General features: G+C 40.9%; 2 protein-coding genes across 3 annotated transcripts; one reads left to right on the top strand and one right to left on the bottom strand.

The window, feature by feature from the left end:
* Positions 1–159: 159 nt before the first annotated feature.
* On the top strand, positions 160–8,710 carry LOC117466617 (Golgi pH regulator). Its single transcript, XM_034109978.2, has 14 exons — positions 160–411; positions 1,151–1,210; positions 1,347–1,450; positions 1,544–1,650; positions 1,785–1,886; positions 2,022–2,142; positions 2,310–2,390; positions 2,484–2,593; positions 2,706–2,794; positions 7,037–7,129; positions 7,315–7,410; positions 7,727–7,816; positions 7,923–7,988; positions 8,084–8,710. Exons 1-14 carry the CDS (start codon positions 370–372, stop codon positions 8,288–8,290), a joined length of 1,368 nt encoding a protein of 455 aa, XP_033965869.1. The 5' UTR covers positions 160–369; the 3' UTR covers positions 8,291–8,710.
* Positions 8,694–24,711, bottom strand: pdzk1 (PDZ domain containing 1). 2 transcript variants are annotated; one of them, XM_034109975.2, is made up of 8 exons: positions 24,603–24,711; positions 23,227–23,436; positions 14,073–14,286; positions 11,284–11,610; positions 11,001–11,197; positions 10,307–10,531; positions 9,922–10,233; positions 8,694–9,403 (listed from the first exon to the last, which is right to left on the bottom strand). In XM_034109975.2, exons 2-8 carry the CDS (start codon positions 23,431–23,433, stop codon positions 9,359–9,361), a joined length of 1,527 nt encoding a protein of 508 aa, XP_033965866.1. In that variant the 5' UTR covers positions 23,434–23,436; positions 24,603–24,711; the 3' UTR covers positions 8,694–9,358. The 2 variants fall into 2 exon arrangements, with proteins under 2 accessions (XP_033965866.1, XP_033965867.1); XM_034109976.2 differs by lacking the exon at positions 8,694–9,403 and having other exon boundaries at positions 10,085–10,229.
* Between the last annotated feature and the right edge of the window lie 738 nt (positions 24,712–25,449).

The raw sequence follows: 25,449 nt of genomic DNA, 5'->3' as shown, positions 1-25,449 counted from the left end.
AGTTTATGATTATCTCAAATCTAAATAAATTCAGAAATCGTTTAAGTATGTCATCATAAAATGTATACAACAAAAATACAACCGAGCATTTTAGTTTCTTTTTTAAAGTATGAAGCGTCACAGTTTTTCGACGGAAGTGGATTTGTCGGACTCATTTAGATGACGTACTGACATGGGCTACCGTTGTAACTTGACAGCTGAACAACAATGCTGCTAAAATGAGCTCATTGCCAACATTACCAACATTTCAAACATCTAAGGACCGATTGGTGTCTCACTTCAGTATGAATTGAATCTGTCCTCGACCCTTCTTTAGGTATACGGTCGTTTTTATTGCGGATTAAAGGCTGTTTTACAGACGACATCATCATGTCGTTTCTGGTGGACTCAGTCATCATGTTCACCTCACAGGTAATCAAGAGTCTGTAAAGTCAACACATTGTTTATTGTATTTATTTTGCCGAACAAGAATATACCTTCGCATATTTTTAGCTAACGTTATATTAGATGTTTTTCTAAGCTTTGTGACTATCTTGAACTGCAGGCTTCTTGTTCTTGTGGAGCCCTGTCGAAGTTTGAATATCTTTCAGCTAAATAAAAAAACGCGGTGAAGTTAGTTTTAGGTTTATCTACCTAAAGGGTTTCACATAATGACCATCAATACACGTCACAAAACTACTGTTACTTTCACTTTCTCCGTGCTATCTAGCTCTTATTAGAAAAATAAATGTACAAGGATAGTTATATATTTGTATTAGCTTCCATTTCATGTGAACCAGTGACTCAAATTCCATACCGATATTACTATACTGGACATATAAGACAATATATTTATTGGATTTGAGTTCTTATTTTTTATATTATTATTTTTCTTCAAAAATCTATTGATCATTTATAAAAAAAATCTGCTTCTGATTCAAGTGTTCCAATAAGTCATGAAAGTGAGCCAGTATGCGCAATACATGACTGAATTCAGCTATATTATTATTTAACCCTGAGCTTTTCCTGCTGTGACATTTCAACTTGTCCTTGTGGAAAACATTTGTATCATAAACTCTGTAAGTCTGATGGTAACTCATAAACTTAATAACATAACATAATCTTCCACCTCCCTCTTTCCTCCAACTAATTCCCATTGATGCCCACACAGGTGCTGTTCTTTGGATTTGGCTGGTTATTCTTTATGCGGCAGCTGTTTAAAGATTATGAGGTAAAGTAGTAATCCTGGATGTGTATTGGCATAATAAGTATTCCATTGAGAGAAACACTCAAATGCATTTTCATTGTCTCATCACAGATAAAGTTGTAGGCCTAGAAGTCCTGACAGTTTTTGTGTTTGTTTGCAGATACGACAGTATGTTGTCCAGGTGGTTTTCTCCATCACTTTTGCCTTTTCATGTACCATGTTTGAGCTTATCATCTTTGAGATCCTTGGTGCCATGAGTAGCACGTAAGTACATTTTCTGTGTACTGTAAATAAATGTGTTTATTTTGTATGTAAACATTTTTTTTTTAGAATATAACCTTCATGTGTTTCCCACAGCTCTAGATATTTTCACTGGAAGCTCAACCTGTATGTGATACTGCTGGTCCTTATCTTTGTGGTGCCTTTCTACATTGGTTACTTTGTTGTCAGCAACATACGTCTGTGTAAGTAAAGCTGATTAGCTGTGTATTGAGACAAAAAAACTGTAACTAGCAATAAAATGAACAACTATGTTTGCCATATTTTGTTTTCTCGCACATTATGTCACAGAAAGCTATTTTCTTTATTTCTATTATAGTGCAGAGACAGAAGCTTCTGTTCGCTTGTATGGTCTGGTTCACCTTCATGTATTTCTTCTGGAAATTGGGAGACCCATTCCCAATCCTTAGTCCCAAACATGGTGAGTGTGTATCCTTCTCCTCTGGGCACCTTTATGCCTCATTTATGCCCTTTTTCGTATTTTGATAGGCCTTTGTAGAGAGTGTTGAAAAGCAAGTGACCCATGGTTTCACTCTGTTGTGTTTATTCTGTTCAGGCATCCTGTCCATTGAGCAGCTGATCAGCCGTGTTGGTGTGATCGGAGTCACCCTCATGGCTCTGTTGTCTGGCTTTGGTGCAGTCAACTGTCCGTACACATACATGTCCTATTTCCTCAGGTAATCTCAACTGTGGGATTTCTCTGACTTTATCTTTAGCAGTTGTAACTCACAGCCTGTTAATTGAAGTCATCTAATGCATCAGAATATTTTGTATACAATATATTCCTGTTATCAAGAAACATGCTGTCTTTTATTTGATGCTTCCTGCTTTGTTACTTTCACAGAAATGTAACAGACAGTGACATACTTGCTCTGGAAAGAAGGCTGCTACAGACTATGGACATGATTGTAAGCAAGAAGAAAAGGTAAGTACATTTTTTTGGATGTATTATTATTATTATTATTATTATTATTTTAATTAAAATAATGATTCTGCCACTGGTATTTGTTCTGTGTAGAATTGCCATGACGCGGAGGCAGATGTACCAGCGGGGGGAAGACCAGAACAAACAGACTGGATTCTGGGGCATGATCAAGAGTGTAACCTCCACACCACCAGGCAGCGAAAGTATCCTTCACACTTATATTCAGTATAACCATAGAGTATACATTGTAAGCTTTTGTATGTGCTTATTGTCGGCAATGTTTAGTAGATGTCAGCCTTGACTTCCTCTCTCCAGATCTTTCTCTGATCCAGCAGGAGGTTGATGCTCTAGAGGAGCTGAGTCGGCAACTCTTTCTGGAGACTGTGGACCTTCAATCCACCAAAGTAAGAAATGTACCTTGGAGAAGGTTTTGTTCTAAGGCCGCAGCAGGCATTTGTTTAAAGTGAAAAAGCTAAAAAAAAAAAAGAAGCAAGATAAGAGAAGTTACTGTTTGCTTACATGTTTACCATTATCAACTAACAGGCGATAATTTGCCAGTGTTCTGTCCACAGATTGAAATACTCAAATGGTGTATTGTCATATCTACTACGGTGTAGTTATGTAATGAATTATAAACTTTGGTCGCAGGTTCCTCATCAACGCAATTACAGGACATAAAAAAACAACAATAAAAATAGTGCAAGCTCAGGAGTTAAGCAGCTTGTTTTTGATACCCATAAGTATCAATAAACTAAACGTATTACAAGTTGAGCCTACTTTAATTGTTGTATGACATACATATTAAGTAGCTGTTATTATTTTATAACTCCTTCATAAGGCTCAATTAAAGTATAATACGTGTTGCCGTTTATCGACTAGCAAGACTCATCTCCATAACAATCTCTCTCCATGTTATCAGTGTTGAGCAGGGGTGGGGAACCTCCGGCCCCCGGGCCGTATACGGCCCGCGAGACAATTTGGTACGCCCCTCGAGGTAATTTATAAACAAATACAAAATAAAATCTAGACCGCAAACAAATTAAACAAGCGAGTGCCTGTTTTTCCTGGCCAAGGTCAGGGTCCTTGAACACAACACGAGCCTAAGGTGTCATCACGTGGTATATGTCTCCTCTGGGGTGCAGTTATGCCGGAGAGCACCGGAACGTCGCTCCGGGACTTCCAAAAATTGCAGTACCCATAAGGAGCCGTACACATGCCGCAGTTGTTGCGTTGCTGTGTCTTTAGTTGTAAGCCCAGTGGCGATCTGTTCATCTGTCATACTGATCATACAGTCAATTACTTTGTTGTTATTAGCATCTGGTTAGCTAGCTATGCTAACACATATGAGAAGCTTTTTCTACAACCAGTCAGGCACATCTTTATATGATCATTATATAGTTATTTAAAAATAAGAGAATAAAGTAAACAGGTATAAATATTATATGACAGTAAAAAAAAGTTGTTATTAATAAACAAGAATACAGTTTGAAAGGGGAGTGATTTGTAAAATATCCATAAAGAAAAAGAAAATCTTCTTACAGTTCTGTTTCATATGGATGTTGAGAGATGTATCCATAGATCTCCTAATGTTGCTCTCAAAGTGCACCAGATTGATGCTTTAAAAAAAAAATCTTTTCAGACCCCCCCACACTTAAATCATGTTCACATGGATAGGAAACTACATTTGCACAAATGTTGTGTCCAATATCTTTCTGTTTTGGTGGTCATGCCACAACCGTGCACGTGCCGTGCAAGAGGTTACTTTTTCTTTGCACAGCATGAAAGAAAGGCCAAATGAATGGGCTGTGATTTTAGTATTTTTAAGCAGAGGTCAATCATTTGTACGGCCCTCGGAGGAAGTTGGAAACATGTAAATGGCCCTTGAGAGGAAAAAGGTTCCCCACCCCTGGTGTAGAGGTTTCCCAGCTGTAGACCTTGTCCAGGTGTGGCTGTGTGTTTGTGTTTCCATTACATTACATTACATTGCATTTAGCTGACGCTTTTATCCAAAGTGATTCACAATAAGTACATTCGACTAGGAAGACACAAACTTGAAGAAAACAGAATCATATAAGTAGGTCAGATCCATTCGCAGCGTGGTACGCAAGTACCATTGTTTTGAAGTGGATTCTAGCAATTACTGGAAGCCATTGAAGGGAGCGGAGGAGCGGAGTGGTGTGGGAAAAGGTTGGAAGGTTGAAGACCAGACGAGACGCTGCATTCTGGATGAGCTGCAGAGGTCCGATGGCACATGCAGGTAGACCAGCCAGGAGGGAGTTGTAGTAGTCTAGGCGTGAGATGACGAGAGCCTGGACCAGAACCTGCGTTGCTTTCTGGGACAGCTGGGGACGTATCCTCCTGATGTTGTAAAGCGTGTATCTGCAGCAGCGGGTTGTAGCAGCGATGTTTGCAGTGAAGGACAGTTTTTTATCTAGGATCACACCCAGATTCCTTGCAGTCTGAGTCGGGGAAACAACAGAGGTCCCGATGTTGATTGTTAGGTCAAGAGTGGGACAATCTTTTCCCGGAAGGAAAATCAGTTCAGTCTTGTCAAAGTTGAGCTTGAGGTGATGAGCAGACATCCACTGAGAGATGTCAGCTAGACAAGCAGAGATGCGTGCGGCGACCTGGGTCTCTGAGCGGGGAAAGGACAGAATTAATTGGGTGTCGTCAGCGTAGCAGTGGTATGAAAAACCATGCGGGCTAATGACTGATCCAAGCGAGCTTGTGTACAAGGAGAAGAGGAGGGGACCAAGAACAGAGCCCTGAGGGACCCCTGTAGTTAATTGACAAGGGTCGGACTCGGACCCTCTCCAAGTTACCCTGTAGTTACGGTCTTTGAGGTAGGAGGTGAGGAGGGAAAGTGCATTGCCTGAAACTCCAAGTTTTTGGAGAGTGCGAAGGAGGATCTGATGATTCACCGTGTCAAATGCAGCAGACAGGTCCAAAAGGATGATGACAGAGGAGAGGGAGGCTGCTTTCGCAGTGTGCAGTTCCTCAGTGACAGCAAGGAGGGCAGTTTCTGTGGAGTGACCTGCCTTGAAACCAGACTGGTGCGGATCCAGAAGGTGGTTCTGATGGAGATAACGGGAGAGTTGTCTAAAGACAGCGCGTTCAAGTGTTTTAGACAGGAACGGGAGGAGAGAGACAGGCCTGTAGTTTATAACATCAGACGGTTTGAGAGTGGGTTTCTTTAAGAGAGAGTTTACTCTTGCCTCCTTGAGATTGTTTGGAAAGTGACCAGAAGTTAGAGAAGTGTTGATGAAATGGGTGAGAAACGGTAGAATATCAGGAGTGATAGTCTGAAGGAGGTTTGAAGGGATAGGGTCCAGAGGACAGGTGGTAGGACTGGCAGAGGTAATGAGGGTAAGAACCTCACTTGGAGAGAGAGGGGGGAAGGAGGTTAGTGTGTGGGTGAAAGGAGGGTCTAGTGACCCAGCGGTGAGTAAAGGTGAGTCAGAAAAAGAAGAGCGAATATCATCAACCTTTTTTTCAAAGTAGTTAACAAAGTCGCTTGACAGAAGGGAGGAGGGGGAAGGGGCTTTGGGGGGGTCCAAGAGGGTCGAAAAGATTGAAAATAGTTTTTTGGGATTGGAATAGGAAGATTGGATCTTATCTTGAAAGAAAGTGCTTTTTGCCTGAGAGATCGAAGCAGAGAAAGAGGAGAGAAGAGCCTGATAGGTTAGGAGGTCGTCATGGTGTTTGGATTTCCACCGTTTCCGCTCTGCTGCCCGAAGGATGGTTCTATTAGCGTCATTTAGCCAGGGAGCAGGAGTTTCAGGAGTTTCCCCCCAGTTGTTGTGCACCTTGTACATGTTTGTTGTTTGTGCCTTCCCCCCCGCCCCCCAGGAGATTATTACAGTAGGCAGTGTGGTTGGTACTGGTAAGGGGAGCCAGGCTTAAAAGCATACATTAAAGGTAGAGAAAATAACTGAAAACCGCTACTTTAAATCCCATTTACTAAAAAGTTGTTAGGGCTAAGTTGATATCCCACAATTGGCTATGATCAATCATCGAGTCCAGCTTTTTTTATGGAGTTCCTGTCTGGTTTAGTCTCTTTTATTATCTGGGTCTGTTTGTTAAAAGGGGCTTCCTGCAGCAGTTACTTAGACTTGCTTAGACTTAACCATACAGTAAAAATCCTACACAATAATGAACAAAAAGAGGCTTTAATACTCCAAAGCCTTAGGAGTTCAACCACACAGTACCTACCTAAACTTTATACACACTATGTAAACATAACTTAATCATTTTATAATATAAAAACAAAGCAGTTGCTGTTCAATACGTGCACAATTTCTCCTCCCCCGCCAGATTTATTGCTCCTATATATATATATATATATATATAGTATGACACCACAGGACCAGATCAGATCAAATGTATACATTAAAGATAAACCTTTGACAGTGTATTGTCAGCTCTGCTCTTGGTCTGTCACATGGTTCATGCAGATCAGATAAAATGCCCATATCAGTCATTTCAATGGTTTCCACACAAATAAGAGCCTGATATCTTTTGCTAAACTGAAATGTAGGATTTTAACCTCTGGGCTATGCCACATACCTCACCTCTATCTATACTGACTCATTTTAATTACCTCTCTTACATGCAATGAATGATTCATCACCTTTCCTTATCTTTAGGAGCGAATTGAGTACTCCAAGACTTTCAAGGGGAAGTACTTCAATTTCCTCGGATACTTCTTTTCCATCTACTGTGTTTGGAAAATCTTCATGGTGAGAACATTAACAATTCTATTCTAGCTAAGTTGTATTTCCCTCACTCTCACACAGGAAGTAAATAATGTGAGTACTAAGTACTAATACATAATCACAATCCGCAAAATAATCTTTATCGTTAAAAATGCAGTTAAAAATGTACCTTGATTCACTTTTCACAATTCATCTTCTGTCCATCATAGGCCACAATAAACATTGTGTTTGATCGAGTTGGAAAGACGGATCCAGTGACGAGGGGTATTGAAATTACAGTGAACTGGTTGGGCATCCAGTTTGATGTAAGTCATAGACACACACACACACATCTGCAGAAATAGTCACATGCCACACTGCATGACCTCCTGTAAAGATAATTGCTGGCTTATTATCATCTCTGCTCCTTCCGCTGCAGTGATCCTGGTCTTGATCGCTTTGAATCTTTTTCTGTGTAGGCAGTTATTTGATTGTGTTGTAGTTACAACTGAAATAGTATGGGAGAACGTTTAAATTCAAATTAACGATGAATGCAGAATGACATGCTCTATAGTCTATACACACTGTTTTCTTTTCATTTCCTAGTTTGTTTCTAATCTTTGGTTGTTTCTCCCTTTTCAGGTAAAGTTTTGGTCCCAACACATCTCCTTCATCTTGGTGGGAATAATAATCGTAACGTCCATCCGTGGCTTACTCATTACCCTCACTAAGGTAAAATACATACATGTTGGAACGGCTACAGATCTTGAGGCTAACTCATGTGTGAGTGTTTATTGATACTTTTTAACCAACCATTGAATTATTCTTGGTATTTTAGTTCTTCTATGCGATATCGAGCAGCAAGTCCTCCAATGTCATCGTGCTTGTCCTTGCTCAGATCATGGTGAGTGAGCTGCTTTGTAGTAATCTTTTAACAGAGCACATCCTACAAACACCAAGTCAACCTAAACGTTCTCTCTGTGTGTCTCACTCCACCAGGGGATGTATTTTGTATCATCTGTCCTGCTGATGCGTATGAGCATGCCGCTGGAGTATCGCTCCATCGTGACGGAGGTTCTGGGAGAGCTGCAGTTCAACTTCTACCACCGCTGGTTTGACGTCATCTTCCTGGTCAGCGCCTTGTCCAGCATCCTCTTCCTTTATCTCGCCCACAAGCAGGCCCCAGAGAAACAAATGTCCCTCTGATCGCCTGCATCTCTGGATGTGACCCCTGAACCCTGGGGGATATCCAGGAACCAGGGTTTTTTTATATATATGGGACATAATTATCTGGACTGCCTGTTCCTGAATCAGGAATGGCTAATTGTTGGATACTAGTGATTGCATTTAGCTGCTAGCAAATTTGGAAAAAACACAACAAATATTGTTAATTCAACATACATTTGAATGCAAACACTTTGCTCTCTGTGCCCCTTAATTCTCATTATATTTGCTTTTGTCTGAACACACTGGAGTTGTTCTGTTCACGGCACATCCCTGCTGCTCTCCTACTGAGGTGAACATGGACTAAGGAAAGATCATGATGTAACTCATGGTCTTCCATCATGACAGAAAATATGTAATTCAATAATTGGAAACAAAAACCCAGTAAACTTAATTCACATAGTTTGTGTTCATTTATTTGTGTTCATGGAAATTGTAATTCATTACTTTACATGTTACTTGTTAGACACTTTTATCCAAAGCGACTTACATACTCAATACTGTGGATAATCCCCACAGGATCAATTTGGGGTGAAGTGTCTTGCCCAGGGACACAACGACATGCTGACTGCAGTGGGGTTTGAACCCGTCACCATCTGATCCCCAGACCAAGGATCTAGCCACTGCGCCACACACCTCCCGGATTCATTTAATTTAATTGTAGAACGAAGAACAATAATGTTTAATTATTTCAACATTACATTAATAAAGGCAGATCTTTGCACAGAGAAAAAAATACATTAAACGCCAGAGTGTTTTCTGGCAACATTGTTAGCTTAGATATATTGGTAACATAAGTTTTGCCAGACATTACTCGTTAGCAAGATCATTGCACATGCTCAATAACAAAAATGTTAGATCTACTATTGGGAAGAACAAAAGATATTCAAGAACACTTTTTACATGGTTGAGATATTGACAATGAATTTCAAAAGTCTTTACTGTCCTTCTGTGATATAAATGTGTGAAGCCCCTAGAGTTGATTGTTTAAAACGACGTTGGATCAACATTAGATTGACAAATCGGAGAGCGTGTCCTTTTGGTGGCTTCTCAGAGTCTCTCATCGAGACTGTCTTGAGATGAAGATGATTTAGCCTAGAAGAGAAGAGAAGCAACATTTGAGACATTTACCAATAAATAGAAGCAACATACATGCAATTAACCTGTACCTGGTACACCTAAAAAACTGAACACAGGACACATGGGAAGGAAGGAGATCATTAGATAAACTATTTACAATGTTCATAGCCTATTTTGTTTGCATGCTAACTGTCACTAAACACAAAGTATAGCTGAGGCTCATTAGTTGTGCAGGAGGTAATAAGCCATAAAACAAGGTAATTGTGATGAAATCGATTATGGGGAGAAAAAAACATCTGGGAAGTTGTTCCAATTCATCCTGAGGGGGTCATAAGCATCTTTACGAAATGTATACATCCAATATTTGGGAAGATATTTCACTCAAAACACGTATTAAGTCCATGGTGTTTTTTGAGGAACAGTCAGGATCGACTCAGTTATTAGGATTTATTGTTTGGGGAATATCTGTTAGAAAATTCATGTCAAGATATATGACTCTGGAACAAAGAGGTGTACTGAGAATCCCCACTCACCCTCTCTCGTTCTTGTTCAGGTGGGCTCTCAGGTCTGGCCTTCTCTTCATGTTTCTCTTCCTCCTCTGGAGTGTCTGCAGTGTGGACCTGGGCATAAGAAGTTTCCTCGAGGAGCAGGCGTGTGATGGACACTCCTTTAGCTTTGAGTTGGTCATTGTTGTTAGCCAGCAGCATCTCCAGAGAGCTGCCACTGCTGCGGATCAGTGCCACCACCTCGTCGTGGCCGCTCTGCTCCACATTCTCTCCGTTCACCTCCACCACCATGTCGTCCTCCTGCAGACCCGCCCTGTCAGCGGCTCCACCGCTAACTACCTGAAACACTGTGCGTCACCACTTTGATCTGCATTTGAAAAGATTAAATCGCGGGCATTCCTTTAATGCTTACATCCTTGATGAATTGTCCAGACACCCCCACGATGCCGTTCAGGTGGAAGCCGTAGCCAGCCGGGGTTTTCTCCATCCTACACAGTTTAGGCTTGAGCTCCTCCTCCTTCGCCTGAACAGGTGTGGATGGCCACACTGGAGCAGGTAAATTCAGGGCTTCTGTGTAACTCGGAGGTGAGCTTGAATCTCCCGTTTCCTCCAAGAAGAGCATAGGAGACACTTTCCCCTGTTAGGGACACAACAATGATGTTATATTTACCAAGGGTTCCCTTATATTCTTAACTTTGACAAAGCATATCCTAACTACCATTTTATACCCTTAGAGGCTGAACTTTTCAACCTAAATTCCCATTTTAAATCACGTTAATACCACTTAAATACCTTTAAACATAGGGTATATTTATTCAAATTACACTTTTCTAGTTATGGAGCTTAAAAACGTACACAAATGAACGGTAGAAGACTTGCCCAATCCTTATACTGCCAGAAATATAAACTTAGCAATGTAAAGCTGACTTTTGTTGTGCTTTTACTTTGAAACAATAACTTTTTGCAAACTGTCAGAATCTAATTAGAGTTATACAAAGTGAACATGGGTGGAAGTACTGGATACAATACTGTATGCTTGTTTTATAGGTGCAAATTGTTGCATCACACTTTTATCATGTCTCGCATATTGTTTCCCACCGACTCACCTGCTTATACATTTGGTCTGTGGCTTTATCCACCACTAGAAAGCAGCATTTGTTTCCACTCTGCCTGATCATGTCCACCACCTGCCCATGGTTGCATTCTCCCACCTCCTTTCCGTCCACAGCTACTAGTCGGTCCATTTCCTTCACACCTGCCTTCTCTGCTGGGCTGCCTCTGTCTATGTCCCTCAGGAAGTGGACTGCATGGAGTTAAGGAGCACACTGTTAGAAGCCGGACTTCTCTCTGCGTTAAAATACCAGATATGTGTAATATAAATGGCCTTGCATTTTTGGTTAACGTCCTCCTTGAGCAGGAAGCCATAGCCATCCGGTCCTTTGGTGATGTCGGTGATGCGTGGCTGGTGAGGGAGGTGCTTGGCTGTGGCTAACCATGCTCCTATCTTCTTGTTCTGGTATTGCCTGTCTGTTTCCTCGTCCACCAGCAGGAACATGATGCTGCCGCCGGACAGCTTGATCTTCTCCACTACTTGCTCATGTGTGGCGCCTTCCACACTCTCCCCGTTGACCTCCAGCAGGCGGTCTTTGACGTTGACCCCCGCCCTGTCAGCCACACTTCCTTGCATCACCTCTGTCATGAACAGACCCGGCTCACCTGGAGGATGTTATGGAAGGTATGAAAAAAATACAGATATTTCAGCTGATGTTACAGACACAGTCATCTCCAGGCTGGTTAAAACTATAGTACATATACTATACTATACTATAGATACTATAGTATCTAATAAGACACCCCTTAATAACGCAGAGACTCGTATTTTTAAGTCATGAGCTCTTAATAAGGACATCCTAAGGTCCCCAGGCTTTGCTAATCTCTTGGCAGTTGGGTTTCATCCAACTCTAATATGGCACTTGCTTTGCTTTTAATTACTCCAACCCTCCCTCTCACTTTGGACCTTCTGAAACCTTTTCAAATGTGTTGGGAGGACGCAATCTTGTTAATTTGGAATCAGAAGTGACGCTAGAGGGTGGAGCTTGCAATGAACCTTATGGAACTGAAAACACACTATGAAAGGGTTACATTTGTAAGATGAAAACCAAACACACCCACACTGGTTAAAACCTGTGATACTGATCTTTCCCTGAAGCATACACGACTGCTCTATGGTCATTTCAAAAACAAATCAGGGTGTATTGAAAAAGTCAACCAGCAAGTAGATCATAAACCCATTACAAAAATGTTGACTAAGGTTTTTGCAAGAATACAATGTCCTATAAGCCTGAAATTGAAGTCCGCATCTCCTTGGGTGCGGTTGGTTGCAATCAGAAAAGTGTTCTTTTGCACCTGAAACCACATCTAACAGTGGTATTGCCAGTATGGAAGTATGGACTTTTTTCGCAAGGTTAAACCCATTCGACGTCAGCAAAACTCTGTCTGATGAGTTTAAGACCTTTGTGTAGTACCACAAAGAACCTGTCATAATGGAGGAGGATATAATATAACACATCTCACAATCTGGAAAACGAAAAGGTTCTTATCAAACACATGATTGATACAGTATTAGAAATTGTAAAAAGGTTAATTGACCATCAATAAACCCAATAATTACAACCTATACATCAGGGGTGTCCAAACTACAGCCCGGGGGCCAAATGCGGCCCGCGGGCCATTTTGAAGCAGCCCTCAGCAAATTCAAAAAGTATAATGAAATATGGCCCACCAATGAAACTTGTGCTTTTCTTATATTGTACTTCTTAAATATATATGTTAAAATATATTACACAGTATTCATGTGTTAATAAGCCCACTTAAGCCCACTTAAATAAATTCAGTCAATTCATGTTGAAAACATTTTCTAACAAATCTTAGATAAAAATAAGCCCAATAACTTATTTACATAACAAGTAGAGATGTCCCGATCCGATCACGTGATCGGGGATCGGAGCCATTCACGTTATTTTCCAAAAATCGGCGATCGGGAAAAAAAAATCGGGGATCGGGATTTTTTTTTTTTTTTTTTTATAAATTTTTTTTTTATTATTTAATGTTACAAAACAAAAATGACCATGTTCACGTCTTAAAGTCATCCTGAGGACTTAGTTTTGGTTTAAAATTACACAACATCATGTATGTGTTGCTTTCTTTGGGCTTGTTTTCATAGACCTGGTTGCTTATTTCTCTGAAATCTGGCAACAGAGTGGGCGCAGTGTCTAATAGTAGCAGTAAGCTAACGAGAGGCTACGTTAAGCTGGTGACTCGGGAGTAGGGACAGAGAAAATGTCAGGAGTTTGGAAGTATTATAAAATTGAAAGCGAAGGCAGTGTAACAGCCAGATGCAATGTTTGCAAGGCAGAGGTTCCGCGTGGTGGAAAGAACAGAGCTACGTTCAACACGACCAATCTAATACGCTACCTGAGAAACAAACACCAACAACAACACGGCGAGTACACAGCGGCCACTCAGGTAACGGCACTGAAACAACCAACACTTTCAGAGACTTTTAAAAGGAAAGAGAAACTGCCCCAGAACAGTGAAAAGGCCAAACAATAACAGCCAAGATAGCTGAATGCATCGCGTTGGATGACCAGCCGTTATCTGTTACCTTTTTTTTCTCTTAATGCATTGCATAAAGATCGGATCGGGAAACATTGGTATCGGCAGATTGTCAAAATCAAATGATCGGAATCGGATCGGGAGCAAAAAAAGGTGATCGGGACATCCCTAATAACAAGCATGAAATAGACCCTTCATATTTCCTCTTAATATAATCACTCTGACGCTTCTGTTTTAAGGGATGAGTTGCCAACAAGATAAATGAAACCCTATAGAGAGCTGTGATGTAGGCTGTTTTTTATTAAAGCATATTCATGTATCAAGCCTAATTGACCTACATTTTGCTAGCTTATAACTTAACTTACGAGGCAATATACCTCATCTCTATAAGTGGCCCAGCCCTTCGTATATTTTTCTGTTTGTGGCCCTGGTTTGGACACCCCTGCTATATATGCTTCATACATTTTCTATTCAACCAATTCCACCCCACATTGGTAGATACATTTACCCGTCCTCTTTTGGTCCTAAATTGTGATCCCCTAACTCTGCCATGCTAAGCTCACTTTTTTCTGACCGAAGGGAAAACCCATAGCCTGAGCTGGACTTCACCAGGTAGCACAGTTTGGGTTTTAGATCCTGTTTGGAAACCCCATTGGCCACTGGTGTGCTCTGAGGGTTGGACAGGTTCACTTCCTGTGCTTTAGCTTGCACATAGGAGGCTTCATCCAGGATGTGGAATGTGACTGTTGGTCCGCTGTTTCTCACCATGTCCACCACCTGTCCCGGGGAAACACAAACAGCAGAAGAACGTCTTAAGAAGGATACTGTACCTGTCCAAACACGATGCCATCATATGGACACCAACACGTATATGTTGTAAAAGGACAGGTAAACAACCGTGATTAACTTTTACATAATACTATTGGTTTAATTATTCAAATTAAAAAATGTAAACTTTAGAACTCTTCTTTAACGTCCCAATAGGTTGTACCCAGGGGGCAAAACACAATTTTTTAGGAAATCAGACATGGAATGTTGTAAAAGGTTGTCCACCAGAAATGATATCTAGGACCTTCAAGGATCACAACCTGGGTGGACAACCCGGTCAACTAGCTACTGGAAAGCTACAGTGAGGGTCCAAACAATGCAACCCCTATATGAAAAAAAGTCACAAATTCTGTCTGGATCAGATGCCATCATTCTCTTTCTGATTGAATATCTCTGTGACAGTTCATGGTAAAGACAAACTGAGCCGACCTATTGAAAGAGCAGAAAATAAGCTTTCAGGTGATGCCTTGGTTAAGCCTGTTCTCAATAAGGTCACTAGATGGCGCTGTGCCTTTTTTGTCTCTCCAAAGCAAAATCCATTTCAAGCAATGCACTTGTGGTCCTCTGGATTGTTTGCTGTGTTCAAAATGGGTAAATATACTTAACAGATTATTTCTATATAACATATTGAAGGGTTTACATGAATATAAACAAGGTTTGCTGCCGATGCTAAGTTGAATTGATTCAATGTTTACAGATTTTTCAGTTTACTGTCTGGAAAGCTAAAGGCAGCGTAATTCAAAATGGCCGCCACTTTCTTTGCAAAACCCTTTAATTGAAGGTTTTCTATGTTATAGGACAAGGCAAACTGAGTTAAATTTATCTGGAAGTTGACATTAAAGGAAGGCTCCAGTCATTAGATAGTTAATCAAAACTTCAGTATTTAGTGAAACATTATGTTTAAACCATACCCTGAAGAAATCAGCGATATTCCCCGGTAAATAATGATTTTATAGCTCTTTTTTATCAAAACCTGTATACTCCGTCAGGTAGCTGCCATTTTGGCCATTTTCAGTAGTCACATGATCCGAAAAACTAGGTCGTGACGTCATCTATGCGTTCACTTTGTAAACAGACGACGAAAACATGGCAGAGTATTTGAGTTCGGACTCGTCAGCCGAGGAAGAAGTTTAGAAAAATAAAGTCCAGGCGGACTTACTTTGAATTATCACTATAGGTATTCATTCCATCCAAATACAACCTGCGTCATTTGCAGGAAACAACGTCTAAGGAACCTTAATATTTAATAAACTATGAATATTTTATATCCATATAACGGGAAAAAAAACTAATTTAACTGATCTTTTTCATTTTTTTCTTAAAAAAAAACACACAATGTTAACAGTGAGCCTCTGAATTAGCCCCGAGCGAAAAATGCTAATCTATTACTGCACCGAAAATCACTCCTAGCTCCCTTATTACTTATCCTAGCTGCACATCCAACACATTGTTTATGATCGTAAAGACACAGAATCTAACGGTGCCCACCTCAACACTGAAAGATACAAACTCGCGACGTTATCAACAAAAACGTACATCAAAACAAGTGGCGCTAGGTACTAACATGCGCTAGGCTAACATGGCTTACCTTGGTCTTTGTCTGGTCTAAACTGGTCTTCAATGGCATTACAACGATAAAAACGATGATGTAGTTAATCCATAGGTTAATATCCAATGTGACTGTGTCCCCTTTGAAATGTTCTGATAATCTATAAGCAATAAAACTGCAATTCCGTTATCTGCTGTCCGCTCTGTGCTCCGTGCGCTCTGGGTCCTGCAATTCCTGCTTCCTTACGTCGTAAACAATAAGTAAAGTCTGCTGCGTAATGTGCTTACGCTGGTTGGCATTGGCAGTGCACTGCATCCCCATTAAGTAATGGTTGATTAATAAATCCCATTTTATGTTTCGTCCGGAAACTTGAAATGTTCGCTGCATACATGCGCCTGTGGATCTTTCGGTTCGGGCCGAGCACATTTCGCTAGCCACTGCCTCCGAACGTACTTCCTACGCTTACCCGTTGGCAATTGATGGAACCGAGCATTCCGTGGATTGTTCCTATCCGAATTGTGGCAATGTTTCGCGATACAATGAGGCATATTTCTATAGAATTGAGAGAGTAACTAGAGTAAATAACATGAACAAAGCACATACGTCAATTTGTCCTCGACACCAAACGCATAGTTCACGTCACTTCCGGTAAAATAAGTCATGTGACTCGTCAAAATGGCGCCGCCCACAGGGTTGATGTTATTTCGGTAATGAATCAGTTTAAAATCACTGATAACGTCATCGGATTAAAAAAAAAAAAAAGACTGGCAGAGACTGGTCTGTGTTATCGGATGATAATTATTTAAAAATGCGTGTCATGAGCATTCCCTCCCTTCAAGTTCAACTTAATGTCAAATCAATACCCTTTTATTATTTGTGCAAATCAATGTCTTTGTGAAAAATATCCTATTTTGATCATGAAATAAACAAAATTCCTGGTGGCAAAACATTTATTTCACATACTCTCTTCTTAGTTATTAACTACAAATAAACAGATATGATCAGAAGTTGAACAGAAAATAGCTAACAAACAAATAACAAAGTTAGGTCATGCAGCAGGTTGAAACGGATGGTGTTTACATCCCAGAGACCATGATGAAAAACAGCGAGATCCCCCATGTGCTTGCTATGGACAATCTGGACTGGAAGAAGAAGACACTGGAGGGTGGGAGTTTGAATGCCACCACTGCAATCATAATTGAAAACCAAAAGATTGTGCGGGTCCAGGAGGGTGCCAGACTCCCCACTTCTACCTCGGACAGAAAGAAGACTCTCTCAGATGTTACTGACCTACCTGCTCCCATGTGACACGTCTCAGCTAAAGACAGGCAGAGGTCCAGGTCACTTGAGCATATTGAGAAGCTAGAGAGTCTGGATACTTCCTCAGATGGCACAGCTTATGTGGCATCTTGCAAGAATGGTTACAACTTCAGAATAGCTGGATGCTCCTCCAGATGCAGAAGCAGGACTGCCTGGCTTTTCTGCCTTCTGTGCAGACCTCCACCCACACAGACCGGCCAGTATCATTGGCTATCTTCCTCTCATCCCAGCATCTCTAACTGATCCTGCTGTCCTGAAAGAAGAAATGAAACAGCTGATCAAGACATCGCATGCACTGGGAGACAAGTATACCATTATCATTGGAGATCAGGCTACATATGAACTCGCAGTTGCCATCAGAGACAAGCACAGAGATGAGTTCTGCAATGTAGTCCTGCTGCTGGGGGGATTTCACCAAGCTCATAACTACATGATGTGGTGGAAACTTCTGTGTAGCAATGCAGTGGGAGTCACCGACTCATGAAGGAGACACGGGGAGAGCAGGAGCTTTGATGTCAAACACTGATGGTTTGTTAGGATCTTCGGCCGGAGAATTCACATCACAAGTCACAAGCCAGAAGTTCTGACTTCACAGGAGAGTTTCCACGTCAATTCTGAAGCGCCTCTCTCTTGCTAGACCTTTTAACTCATTCACAGAGTAATCAACATATTTGAGGAGATAGCCTAAATAGCTGGGAACACTGAATTACTTGCATCTGACACTTATGGCCTTCAAGATTACAAACCTTGGAGTCCACAAACACCGAGAAGGAAGTGTTCCAGCGTTATCACAACAATAAACCATTTGTGACCGAGAGTTGCCCGGTCATAAAATGGGAACAACAACATAGGCTGAAGCAGCCCCTTTCCTTAAGGGAGATAACAGACGTGAGGGTTGGTCATAAACGTCAAAGGGCAAAAAGGATAGATATCTAGGAGTCCAGGAGAATTATTCCCTAACACATGAAGGCTGTTTGCAAAATCATCAGGGATGCAGGTGCAGAGGATATTCTTGTTGCAGCTGGTCTGTTTCAGGAAAGGACTGCCAAGAAGATGTTTGGTGAGAAGGCTGACTACTACCAAACCATGCATGCTCTCAGGATCCTCAGTGAGGCCATGTGGCGCTTGTACTGGCAAGCATTTGGGGGATGTGCAGCAGACAGAGAAACACAACACTGGCAGTCACAAGTAGAAAAAGTTGTGAAGATTTTGTTTGAGAAAGACACCACTGCTACTGAGAAGTTGGTGATCATCCAGATGTCACGTCCACATATATCAATCCTACAAGAACAGATGTTACTTTTCCAGGAATCTCTGCAGTTTACTGGTCAATCTTTCTAGAGATGTCAGACATTCTCCACAGGTTAATCTACTACCAGCGGGAAGGTTACTGGGCAGGAGATCTCTGTGAATCAGCACGGATGCTACCTTACCTCACTGCAGCAGGACACTACAAATACGGGCAGCAGTCTTTGCGTCTGTATTTGTCTGAGATGAAGAAACTGCCAGAGACAGCCCCTGAGGCACATGAAGCACTGATGGCAGGTGCATTTGTTGGAAGGAACCACAATGGTGTCTCTCCTGACATACTTCTGGAGCAGACATATAATGCAGATGCCAAGGAGGCAAGTGGTCTGGATGGCATTACACTCAATCGTGCTGCCAGGATGAAGTGGGTCTACACAAAACCACTCACTGCAGCTATCTCTGCAGAGCTCAAGTCTACGCTGCACCTCCATTCCTCCAGCCCCCACCATGAATCTGGTTGGAGTCGTGTCAACAGGGATGCAGAGATGGTAGTCAAGGTCATGGCAGCAGTAGAGACCAACCCATTCACGACAGCCACACCATCCCTGATCAATATATCTACTGGTGAGTGTGCAGATCCCACAGTCAAGGACAACCTGAGTGTGAAAGCAGATGGTTTGAAGGCATTGTCAGAGTCACTGTCCAGTGACCAGAAGAAGACAAGTGTTGTAAAGCTAAACACCTTCCATACACAAAACAGGATGAAACCAAAGAAGTCTGGGAAAACCTCTTCACCTTGCAAGAGCAATGAAGTCATTGCCCTTCTGCGCATGACCCAGATCATTGCCAGTGGTGGATAACTCAACATTGTTGACTTCATAGGCAACCACGAGTGCAGTGACCTTCCCCCATCCCTCTTCCAGGAAGATGGCAGAATGAATACAGGGACCAAGGTGAGCCTTGTGAAGATCTTGAAATAGAAAACCAAAGTAAGCAGCATCCCTGATCTGCCCAAAGACTGCCTCTAGACAGCAGTAGTCGTAGATGCCATGTCCGCCATACAACACTGGTCTTTCCACACAGGTGAAGGATTTGGAGTGATCGCTGAGTGATACAGGCACCTGCTGCTGATTGATGTGCCTCCTGGCACTGACATCATACACTTCTGTTGTGACAGATACACTACAACCAGCCTCAAGTCAGCTGAGCAGGAACAGAGATATACCAGATCCAAACCAGCAAAAGTGTATGAAGTCAGTGAGCAGTACACAGCTCTGTTTTTTGCAGTGTCTGCTAACAAAGCAAACCTGCTGAGCTTCCTTTGTGAGAAGTGGTGTGCGGATGAACAACTGGAACCTGGTCTTGGCCCAACTCATCTCTACCTGGGTGGTGGATTCAAAGAAGAGCCTGTGGTGCTCACAGCATGGTCTGTTATGGATGTTCCTGCTCTTGAATCAACACAGCAGGAGGCTGACACTAGGATCTTCCTCCACACTCTCTACAGTGTCCAGAATGAGGGAGTTGACACAGTTGTCGTATGCCAATGACACAGAAATCATATACCTACCTATACATGAAATGGTTGTGGCACTGGGACCTTCACAGTGTTGTGCCAAGCCCTTCATCCACAGTCTGAGTGGTAGAGATACCACTAGTTATCCATATTTCATTGGCAAGAGGGCATGGTTCAAGAGCAGCATGAGTCTGGACATACCTGCACTTGAAGAGTTTGGTGAGAACCCTGCCGATGCCATAACAGATGACCTCCTCAATCAGGCACGAGACCTCACCATAACTGTATATACATCCAAAGCTGATCACTTTGAGAGTTCTGATCTGGGCAAACTGAGAGCATACAAGTTCCTGAACAACAAATTGACGCTCCTAAAGCTACGACCCCTAACAGAGAATGCATTTTTGCTGCACCTGAAAAGAACGCACACATCGCCATAAATCCCCCCATGCACAGAATTTGGATGGTCTCTGGACAATGGATAGTTTCGGTACCATCTACAAAGCCAGCTTGGCCTGTGTCGATGAACAAGACAATCTCATGTGGCTGTCAGAATAAGGCAGTTCCAGGTAGTGCTGCGTACCGGTACGCCGAACCGGTACTGGACTTGTAAAAAGTTTCGGTTCAAGTCCGGTTAAAACCGGAACGTCGGGAACCGGTACTTGGACTCACAAAAAAACTAGCACTTACGTATATTCTGGTGTCTGTGGTTATTTAAACATTCCCTGATAAACGTTATTCAGCGTCAATAAATGAGTGCTAATCCCAGTGTGCTCAGTGTACAACATCACATGTCATTTCACCTTCGATTCACGGTTTGAAAACGTAGCATTTCGCCACATGCTAATGCTAACCGGAAGTGAATAATTTTCAGAATAAAAGTATTAAGTTAATAGTGTGAACTTCCGGTTTTTTCAGAATAAAACTGATTTAAATTAAATAGTGTATTTAATTCAAAATTACGCCATATCAACATTGATTTTAATTTCTAACAGTATGTATGTACATCACTATGTATGTAGTATACTGTATAATGTACACATGTAGAGTTGTAGAAAAGAAACGGTGTACAGACAGTACAGTACACTCTGACTGTACAGTCACTACAGTGTAGCCTATACTGTATAGTAGGTGTGTAACAGTGTAATGCGTATAGTCTACTCTACACTCTACCTTTCAGCAACGTTTTAGGGATTTAGGCTCAGTCAGCTCAGGGACTGTTTGGTTACTTTAGTTTGGTAAATGAAATAAATGTTTGAACTTTGTAGTAGTTCACTGTAGTTGCTGTCATAAGTCATTTGTAGACTAAGTGGCAAAAAGTATTTATTTACATTTGTACTTTGTAGAGAAATGTAGACACAAGTTGGAAGGGAGCACAATAAACCTGACGAGTTTGAATTTGAGTTGATTATGAGTTTATTTTCAATTGATAATTAGCTCACAATAAGTTCACTTTAGTTACTCACACAACTTGACACAAGCCATGGGTTCAGGTCCGGACTTATAAGTCCGGACCTGAACCTGAACCTCTGGACTTGAGTCCGGACCTGAACCTGAATGTGAGTCCAGGTACACAGCACTAGTTCCAGGGTGCCGTTGCCAAGGACAGGCAACAAAATGCAGAAGGCTACACATTGCCACACTTGAGAGCAGTGACAGCAGCTGTGACACAGAAAAAGGAATAGAAAGCAAAAAGCTTTCTGGGACACTATCATGAATACCACCATGTGTACATTGAAAACATTTGTAGGCCTAGTGTATATTCAGTGTAGGTTACTTTTCTCCCTTTTCTTCTTAAAAAATTCATCTGAATGATTGTTTTGTGTTCAACTTCTGATCATATCTGTTGATTTTTAGTTAATAACTAAGAAGAGAGTATGTGAAATAAATGTTTTGCCACCAGGAATTTTGTTTATTTCATGATCAAAATAGGATATTGTTCACAAAGACATTGATTTGCACAAATAATAAAAGGGTATTGATTTGACATTAAGTTGAACTTAATGTCAACTTCCAGATAAATTTAACTCAGTTTGCCTTGTCCTATAACATAGAAAACCTAAAAGTGGCGGCCATTTTGAATTACGCTGCCTTTAGCTTTCCAGACTGTAAACTGAAAAATATGTAAACATTGAATCAATTCAACTTAGCATCGGCAGCAAACCTTGTTTATATTCATGTAAACCCTTCAATATGTTATATAGAAATAATCTGTTAAGTATATTTACCCATTTTGAACACAGCAAACAATCCAGAGGACCACAAGTGCATTGCTTGAAATGGATTTTGCTTTGGAGAGACAAAAAAGGCACAGCGCCATCTAGTGACCTTATTGAGAACAGGCTTAACCAAGGCATCACCTGAAAGCTTATTTTCTGCTCTTTCAATAGGTTGGCTCAGTGTGTCTTTACCATGAACTGTCACAGAGATATTCAATCAGAAAGAGAATGATGGCATCTGATCCAGACAGAATTTGTGACTTTTTTTCATATAGGGGTTGCATTGTTTAGACCCTCACTGTAGCTTTCCAGTAGCTAGTTGACCGGGTTGTCCACCCAGGTTGTGATCCTTGAAGGTCCTAGATAACATTTCTGGTGGACAACCTTTTACAACATTCCATGTCTGTAAAATGACTTTACCCCCTGGGTATTGTTTGTTATTTACCAACATTAGTAGATGAATTTCTGAATCTAGGTATATCTAGTTTTGATACACATTTTCCAATGTATCGATTATTTATTATCTCTATCTTCATATCATAATCTTGAAGTGCATGTGCATGTCTCTTGTCTTCATTGAGGAAAAACACGTTTTTGATTATTCGACGGATCCTTGACATTCTGTGTGTAATCTAGTGTATCTTCTCATAATGTCAAATGCATCTGACTTCTTATTCAAAAAGGTTTATGTAGTTTTAGTTAGCTGGCTTTCTTGCCTGCTACAATGGATATACCCATCTAGTTCTCATAAGCAGGACATTTGAAACAGGGTAAGGACATGTTATATAGGGAAACATACAATAGCTTAATGCCAAGTATGCCAAGACAGAAACATGTTTTAGGCCTATTCTAATTTAACTCTTATTTTATTACTCTGATTGATGTTTAAGAAAATGTTTAAAGCCTTATTTTACTATATTTCCTTGGTACTATATACCCTATTTAATAACCTTTTCCTGCTTTTTGTCATTTTCTGGGCTCCATATCAGGAGTTATTATTAAAATTGTAATACACTGTGGTAGTTCCTCAACCGACTTACCTCTGAATGGGACAGTTCATCAACAAATGTTCCATTGACCCGCAGGATGCGACCTCCATCTTTCATGCCGGCCAGTTCAGCTAGACCTCCCATTTCCAGGCAGCGGATCAGGTGCCCCTCCTCACCATGCTCCACCCTCAAGTAGAAGCCAAATGTATGACCCTGCCTCTTGGTCAGAGATATCACACTTGGCTTGTACCCGGCCATGTCCTAATGTATGGAGAAGGTTTAAACATACACACACATTCACAAATTAAATTGTGTCATGCCCTCTATCACACAATGTGCTGGTATGGAGTGATACACAAAGAAAATTAGATACAAGTAAACAAGAAATGTCAACTGTTATTAATTTAGCCTTTTATTCAAGGAGTAGCTGCATTTAATGGTTTCTTAAACTACCTTGAGCACACTAATCCTTTGCTGTCACTATTGTCACACTTTAGAATTCCTCATGAATAGACAGACAACCCTAACCTTAAGAGGCCAGAGAAGTGCTGAAGGCTTCAGATGAAAAGTTAATCTTCCATGTCCTTGCGCTCCACTGGCAGTTAATGGTTAAAAGCAGGCACAGCTGACTGCTTTGTGACAACTCTCTTTAAAAAGACAGCCTGGACTTTGAATACATGGTAAGGATTGTGAGTGCAGTGATTTTACTGAAATATATAAAGGAAGCTCATAAAATGTGTTTATGTGCCTTCTAGACATAGTTAATGTGAGATACTGTTTGTCCTATTAGTGTTATACAGCTCTTCCTGATTACTGACACGTCAAATTCTCCCAACAAATATAGATCCAAATAATTTGTAGTTGGAATTGTTTTCAAATGTTAAGGCTTCCAACTTTTGTGTCGGTTGTCGTCTCCAGCTACCTTTAACCTGCATGTGACGAGTGCATAATGACATAATGATGCTTGTAAAGGAGCACGAACAAGCGGACACTTTGGAGATTATAAAGTTAACAGATCCACTATCAGAAATACATCATAGAAATACACCCAACTATATTGTCCTCATGAACGTCTTCTCACTGATCTACTATGCTAACAGCAGAAGAAAGTATAGTGTACTGTTAGTTTCCAAACTTGTTGGCAAGTAATGTCTACTCTACATGCAACCCCTTATCACGTCTGTGGCTAGCTCTACCAAAATGTTAACTTTTCCTGTTTTCAAGAAACCTTAAGTGATAAAATGATCAACTTAAAAATATACAAACAATAAATGGTTGTTATTCGTCTTCCTAGACTGCTTATAGTGTAATAACCCTTAATATTTCTAGCAATCTGAAAATAATTGGAATTATATTATATGTGATTGTAAAGGTAAAACTATATACAATAGTAGGAGTGATTAGTAGTGTTTTGAAATCAAACTCACCAGCTCATCTCTGATCAGTGTCCCAGTGCAAAGGAGGAGCTCACCTGTCACTGCTTGGCTGTAAACTAATGTTTCTTTAACCTGTCTTCCTCCAACTCCTCCTCCTCCTTCCCCCTCTTCCTCTCTACGCAGAGACTTTGACGGGACAAAGGTGGGCCTAAAGGCTGAGTTATTTAACCGCGTCTCGTGTTAGGAATGTCTCCGGAGGCGATGGCCCTTTGCAATCTGTCCACAAGATGAAGCAGTCATCTGGAGGTCAAAGGTACATGACGCAGGTGGCAATAAGCAATTTCCAGAAATCATTATGGGACTTATATTACAGTCAGCAATACATCAGGGGAAAGGAATCATGTGAACTCATTTGCATAAATCGTATTGATATGGGAGTGTGTTGATTGTGTAACAAAATGCTGTAAGCTCATTCAAAAATATTGCTTATCTTAACAATATCCACTTGAAGCTACTTGAAAACAGGAAAACTAAATCTAATTTTGGGTTTTCAGGGTGTATTGAGAAGCATACTTTCTTAACATGAAATCAAACTTACTATACAGTACAGCCTGTTTCACCATGACAAGTATACAGCTCCAAGAAATATTTTGGTTTGTTCCTGTTTCCTTTGAGTGGCACATTCTTTTGGTACTCTTGCTCAAATTGATGCAAGGTTTGTTTTTATTTACTTCACTATATCTCTATGCTATCCAGGGGGCAGTGTACAGTATTTTGCAGCAAGATAAAAACTAAAACAACTTAAATGCAACTCAACAGCCACAAAAAACAAACCTGTTGTTTTTGAAATTATAATGCTTTTCTTATATGGAATAAATCAATTATTATATTTTATATC

Source organism: Pseudochaenichthys georgianus, chromosome 21 (assembly GCF_902827115.2).
Source record: "Pseudochaenichthys georgianus chromosome 21, fPseGeo1.2, whole genome shotgun sequence".
NCBI classification, from domain to species: domain Eukaryota; kingdom Metazoa; phylum Chordata; class Actinopteri; order Perciformes; family Channichthyidae; genus Pseudochaenichthys; species Pseudochaenichthys georgianus.
The sequence above is the reverse complement of the archived record's forward strand: the minus strand, read 5'-3'. Positions and strand labels throughout refer to the sequence as shown.